We start from the raw sequence: 7,500 nt of genomic DNA on the forward strand, positions 1-7,500 counted from the left end.
CTCAGGGGAACTCTGAAGGACTTATAAGACTAAATTGGAGTTTTTGACCTCTTTACCTCATATTTAAACACAGATCAGTCCACAAAGACAAAAAATATTAGCTCATGATAATTGGGAGTATCTAGATCAGAGTCAGTGCTTATCAATAAAAAATGCCATCATTTCTTTTCACGGTGGTCACACCTTTTTGTGTTGGTATAAACTGCTTGCTGTGGAAATGTCTAGCAAAAATATTTTCTTCAGGTGAAGCAAAGATCATAAATGTCTCCATCCCAGTATGTTTTTTGGCCAGTACAAAATGTGAGCGTGACAATTGTGGTGGGACAGCAGTCATTGCCAGTTTGGATGACAGCCAGGTTAATTTCACATACAACTGTGTCGTATGAAACTTTCCAGAGGTAATTGTCTTCTAGAAAATGAAATGCCAACGTACTGCTTCAAAAACGTACACGCACACGCACGCACACACACACACTCAATAAAACCCCATCCCGTAAATAACAATGCAATTCTAGCAAATAATTATGGGGGAAATTGTTTTGATGAGGGTTTGGGGACTCGATTTGTACATTCATTTTCTAAATTTCTAGTTTTCCTTTTTTTCTTGTCATTTCCTTGAGTTGTAATTTACAGGACATGCACACGCAGCCACACGCCCTATGACACCGCTGACTGACTTACAGTTCCTCAGCCACACCTATGAAAAACAAAAAGGCCCTTTTATTATGCACAACTGCATCCTGAAGTTGGCCTTGTTTTACAGGGGTCACGGGCATTTCACGCATGTTAGTGTTAACTACTCCCACCAGAATTAACAGTAGCAGGGGGGAAATGTATTGGTTAATATATATTCCATCCACCCATTCAGAGATGTATAGAGATGGGGAAGTGAGCAGCATGGTCTTAAAATACTAACACGTGTATAAAAAAACACACAAAAACAAAATGGCTGCCACCGGGCCTTCCTTTTCACAGTGCTGTCGGCCACAAAGGAAGCCAGCTTTCCGGCGCAATTCAAGTTTCCATGGGACTCATGCACAATATTCTGCCAAAAAAAGAAGTCCAAGGTCTCACCTCAAGGAAGTAAAAAAAGAATGAGAGTTGTTTTCCCATGGTCCTCTGAGAGTGTGATAAATGAGGAGGACAATTTCACTATGAGAGGGAGGGCATTATGTCGGGAGGGAAGTCAAGAGGGAGATGTTTCTTTGTGCAAATTCTACTGTACTCATGGCTGTGTAGAGGACAAACCATACAAAGCCTTCAGCTCAGTTTATTCAATTTATCAATTTTAACATTAATTATATTACTATTACGTGAGCAGTTTTCCCATTGCCTCTCAGCAAAGCCCAACCACAGTGTAACTTAAAGAGGTAAACAACTCCAAAAATAAGTGGAAACTTTATAAAACAATTTGTATCAATATTGGACTGACTAACTGTATGATCATCCCCCTACAACTCTGCTGTGATTTCCATCAGTATTTGGATCTGTGTAACTTTTAATGGACTGTGATTCAAATAAAAGTACTGAACTGTGAGTGTGTGTGTGTGTGTGTGTGTGTGTGTGTGTGTGTGCGTGCGCATGCGCGTGCGTGTGCGCGTGCCTGCGTGCCTGCGTGTGTGTGTGTTTGCGCGTGTGTGTTCACCTACCATCTTTGCGTAAGAAGCACTTCCAGAGGCAGAAGCAGAGTGACAGGACCAACAGGAAGGCTACTGTTGTCACGGAGATCAGGATGGTGAGAGCAGTCCCAACTTGAAAGGAGAAAAAAATAATATTTTAGAAGTTGAAGAGAGATTGATAGAAGCACACACATGTACTAAACACGCACGCACGCATGCCTGTAGACAGGCACGCACGAAAGCACGCACGCCCGCGCGCGCGCACACACACACACACACACACACACACACACACACACACACACACACACACACACACACACACACACACACACACACACACACACACACACACACTAGAATAAAACTGCTCACAAAACACACACACACACCTATAAAAGCAGCTAAAAAGTTGCTTGGGCAGACAGTAAAGTACATGTGGACATTACAGCAGGCTTCCGTAGTCACAGTCCAACATGACACTTAAGGTTAACCAGATCTGGAAAAGCAACTGTAAATCATTCACAATACCACCACAAGTTGTAAAGAAATATGAACGCAGCATATTTGAAAAAAAAAGCGTAGGCCTACTCTATGAGGACACTTACAGAAAACAAGGATTAGATTGAGTTTGTGGAGATTGAATTTTGAGGAATTTAGAAATTTGCGATGTGATCATTTTGCCAATCTGATGTTAGGCTGCATTCATAGAGGGCACTCAACCTTCGCCCTGTTTGGCTGTGCATGCATGCATATCTTGGGTCTGAAATTATATCAACAACCTTAATTAGCATATGGCTTTAGCCATACACAGGCTAACTTAATTGAATATTTGCATGCAGTGAGTCACACATAATGAGGCACATATGCATACTTTGCAATGACAATCAAAAAGATGCTTTTTGACATGCATAATGAATTTACGGCCATTTACTGGCAAACACATTTAGACAGACACAAACATGCACACGCACGCAAACACTCACACACAGGCTTGTTTTTGCTAATTGTGAGGACTCCCATTCATATCTAACTAAATAATATGTAGCTGTGCCCACACCAAAACAAACCCTAACTTTAACCTGTCAGTAAAGAAATGCTTTAGTACTCTTAATTTTACAGATTCCAAAATTTTACAGATTCCACAAAATGATGGAGAAAAACACTGTTGAATTTGTGGGGTCACGTTTTATTTTGTGGGGACGTTTTTTGTGTCCGAATGGGAACTTTTGGAGCCCACATATACTACAGTAAAGAGTCCTAATGAGCTACTGCCTACTTCATTGAAAATGTGAGCATTCACATGCTTCAAATACTGTTTGTACTACCGAGTAGTTTTGGGCAAGACAACTGTGTATATCATGTAATAAGATATATAAGTTGAGCTGACAATTACGGCAGTTTCATAATTCATATCATAATTTGGCGCTTAACTTCAGCATATTCATAATATAGCTTGAGCACAATTCACCAGTGAATGAATTGACTCATACTAATGTGTGTGTGTGTGTGTGTGTGTGTGTGTGTGTGTGTGTGTGTGTGTGTGTGTGTGTGTGTGTGTGTGTGTGGGTGTGTGTGTGTGTGAGTGTGTGTGTGTGTGTGTGTGTGTGTGTGTGTGTGTGTGTGTGTGTGTGTGTGTGTGTGTGTGTGTGTGTGTGGGTGTGTGTGTGTGTGTAGGTGTGTGTGTGTGTGTACATGCATGCCCGTGTGTGTGCATTCGTGTATCTGTGTCTCTCTGTGTGTTGACACATCTGTGTGTCAAGTAACTTAGTACAAAAATGTAAATGACACAGTTCACAATATATTTAAGTTCTCCAGGACCCACTCTGTTAGAAACATTTCAGATGAATTATGTCAGGTCTACTCTTCACTTCCATATTTCTCTGGACTGCTCTATGGGTGTGTGGGCCCTAGTCATATTCTTTATTATCCCTGGATGTACACTACTCCACTGGGTCTCTGTTATTCTGTCCTATGCTGTGATCCAGGCTACAGCTCCAAAGGCAGGGCGTTTTTTTTTATTTTTTCGGCGGAGAGACTTCTGCAGGCAGAGCCAGGAAAAACAGACAGAGACCAATGGACTCTTACCGCACACACTGATAACACACTTCCATCCTGGGCAAACACGTGTCAGCACACAGGTACGCACGCATGAACGTACACACTTGCGTATGTACATGTACACATGCACACGCACACGCACACGCACACACACGCACACACACACACACACACACACACACACACACACACACACACACACACACACACACACACACACACACACACACACACACACACACACACACACACACACACACACATACACACACGCACACAGATACACATCATATAAACACAATATACACATAAACGCAGAGACCAGGATGCCTTCAGAACAGATTGGTCCCTTTGGTTGTGCTTTGGCTGAGAGTGTTTAGCTAACGCATGTTTGGAAGCTCTTTGGAATGCCTGTGGAAAAAGCGCATATTTTCTAAACTGGAGGACCAGCTTGTGGTGAATATTAAACTATGTGATAGTACTCGGCCAAATGAACTATTCACTTTTTGTGTGGAAAAACTGAAATCAAATTAAATGCGCATTCTAAAATGTGCCAGATTTTTTTGATATTCAGACCTGCTTCGAGATGCCTTCATAAAGTGTTATGATTAGTTGGTAGTCACATAATCCACTGCCATATGAAATGTATTGTTTCAGGACAAGCAGCTCTAAATACGGTTGCTTTTCCATCAGCAAAATTAAAGCAACAAACATTTTTTCCCCTCCTTGGCTACTGGTTGCAAATTCACCGACACAGACACAGACACAGACACACACACACACACACACACACACACACACACACACACACACACACACACACACACACACACACACACACACACACACACAGACACAGACACAGACACACACACACACACACACACACACACACACAACCCTCCCCATTCCATCCATACCGGTACACATACTCACTTTTAGTGTTCATGGACACCGCAATGGCCGACTCCAGTCCTTTGTGATGCACCAGGCATTTGACCGACACGTCCTTCAGCAGTCCCGACTGCACCACCAGGGTGCTGATGACCTGGGTCGTGCCGTCGCCCAGGGGCACGTGGACCGTCGTGGGGCCTCCCACGGTGCGGTTGTTGCCCTCCACGTTCCACACGATCTCGGAGGGCGGCCGCGACACCGCCGTGCAGTTGGCCTCGATCACCCCGGGAGACGTGGTCTTGTAGCTGATCTGGGGCTTTGGCAGGACTGGTGGGGGGTGGGGAAGGGGGACGTGAGAGAGAAGGAAAAAATATGAATTGCTGGTAATATTAATTAATCAGACTGTGTACACTGAGAAATGACACCGGAGGACGTGGTCCTGTAGCTGATCTACAATACGACAAAATATGATAGTACTTTAAGACTTGTTATCGCCTTAACACAAACCTGGAACGGGTGTACGCATGGTATGTACTGCCGGATAACCTGAGAACAGTATGGCTCCGGCACCTTAGGGTGGAGACATATAAATACCATTGTTCATGCTCAGGCCAAGGTGTTACTGGAAATAAGCAAACAGGTGGAGTTCCACACGTCTTTAGATATTATATGTTTTTTATTCTTTCTTTTTGTTTTTACAGAAAGTGAAAGTGATTTTAACACATTGAGTCCCACGCAAGTCTTTAAAATTTAGTGTGTTTGTGTGTGTGAATTTAGTGTGTATGTGTGAGAGAGTGAGAGAGAGAGAGAGAGAGAGAGAGAGAGAGAGAGAGAGGGACAGAGAGAAAAAATGAAAGAAAATAATAGAGAGAAATTGTGCAAGATTTACTAATGCATTTACTAATTTATTGAGAGGTTATCTTTCACACACCGCGCTCTTCCGTCTTGTTGGTGCGTCTCTGAAGTAATCTAGTAGTAGGGAATGGATCGCACTCAATTTTTCTTCTTTCTTGTGGTTTTATTTTATTTTAACTTTGCAGGGACTGACATGACAGACGTTTCGGCTGCACAGAGCCTTCTTCAGTGTCACTAATTTATTGAGAGACCATTTTTTTTATAATGGAACATGGTAAAATTGTATGGTGAAATTGACAGTGATTCCTCTGCACATCTCAGCCAGGGAAAACCAGAAAGAAAAACAACAGAACAATACAATGTGGAGGGAATTATCCTCTGAGGGGTGCAGCCCTGAGAGCAGTCTTAGGTAGAATCGCAGAACCTCAGCCAGCATTCCAGAACCTCAGTCAGCATTCCAGAATCTCACCAAGGATTCCGGAATCCAGACAGACCGAAACATATTCCCATACATATGGCCAGCATGGTTTATATTACGTGCTTTGGAGATGTGAGTCAGGATCTCATAAGTGGTGGTGTACGGTAGGTGGTAGGGCTGTAACAATATTGTATGGAATTGATACACAGAGTGACAATACTGCATCGTGATGCAAGAAAGCAGTATTGTGGTGCTACACCCTTTCAAAGTTCTGTTACCCTTCAGTCCAGAAAACAACCACATGATATGATGCGATGGAGATTTTTTTTTTTTAAATCTTGGGTTGTATCGAAGCGTAGGTCAAAAATCGTGATACGAACCGAATCGTGAGTTGAGTGTATCGCTACAGCCCTAGTAGGTGGTGAGAAGAGGAACGCTGGGCTGTTTTCTCAGTAAATTGCCAGCGTTTAGCGCAGAGAGAACAGAGAGAACAGAGAGGCCATTGGCACCAGAGAGCTGGATCCGCTTCAGCTATCTGACTGCGGTGGAGCAGGCCTGCTGGACTCATCTTCCCCCCTCCACACGTTAACACTTAGTCAGGGGGAAACACAAACAGGCGCATGGACACACATGCCCATACACACATGCACGCACACACACACCCACACACACACACGCGCGCACTTGTATACATGCCCTCACATGTGCTGGCATACATACACGCACGCACGCATGCGCGCACATACACACACACACAGACACACACACACAACCAGCTTCATGCTCAAACAATGAACAATAAACCCTAACACACACACACACACGCACACACACACGCACACGCACACACACACACACACACACACACACACACACACACACACACACACACACACACACACACACACACACACACACACACACACACACACACACACACACATCAGACACAATTCCAACAATCTAAAGCTACATTGTGTTTCTCCCAGAGTCATAAAGATGGACCCAGTGACGTGTGCCTGTGTAATATAAACGGCATGCACGTGCACACTGGTAATAACTGAGAAAAATACAGTGGAATTGGGGCAATGGGCGATCCTGAACCAATGTTGGTGATTGCTTCCTACAAGGTAAGGTAAGGTAAGGTTACTTTATTTGTACCCAACAGTTAGGTTGGTTTGCAGGTAAAAAAAAGCTTACACACAACTAATAATTCACACATATCATGTAAATCTGATTTACCCTGAATAATCCTCCTTAATTTCCCCCCCGGAATCAATAAAGTTACTCTACTCTTACTCTAATCTGAATAACCCTTGAAATCATCAGAAAAGAATGAAAAGAAACATAAACAGGGTGAGATCCATGACATAACATCGAACAAACACTGAATTGTATTGAATGGGGGATGCACTGTATGCAGATGAAGGCAGAATGACCATGGCAGGCAGAGAGGTGGCGACACTAAACAGTCCATCATGAGCATGTTGAGCTGGTGAGGATACTATAGAGCAGAGGTTCTTAACCTTTTTTCTTGAAGCACCACTTAACCTGTGCCCAAGACAAGCCGCGCACCCCCAACCCAAACGTTCACACGTGTATACACACTAAAAAATAATTTAAGTGAATAATGTCTCAAGCAAGAATCATTGT

The 7,500-nt window shown here is 43.3% G+C and overlaps 1 protein-coding gene across 1 annotated transcript in view; it reads right to left on the minus strand.

Moving 5' to 3' along the window:
* zgc:113337 (uncharacterized protein LOC503741 homolog) overlaps positions 1 to 7,500 on the minus strand; it is a 32,014-nt gene that overhangs the window by 8,035 nt on the left and 16,479 nt on the right. Inside the window, exons 6-7 of the mRNA XM_063214640.1 lie at positions 4,617 to 4,901; positions 1,650 to 1,751 (exon numbers count right to left, since the gene is read on the minus strand). Coding sequence (XP_063070710.1) covers positions 1,650 to 1,751; positions 4,617 to 4,901 — 387 coding nt within the window. The remainder of the gene's footprint in view (positions 1 to 1,649; positions 1,752 to 4,616; positions 4,902 to 7,500) is intronic.

The sequence above is a fragment of the Engraulis encrasicolus genome, chromosome 13, assembly GCF_034702125.1.
Source record: "Engraulis encrasicolus isolate BLACKSEA-1 chromosome 13, IST_EnEncr_1.0, whole genome shotgun sequence".
NCBI classification, from domain to species: Eukaryota; Metazoa; Chordata; class Actinopteri; order Clupeiformes; family Engraulidae; genus Engraulis; species Engraulis encrasicolus.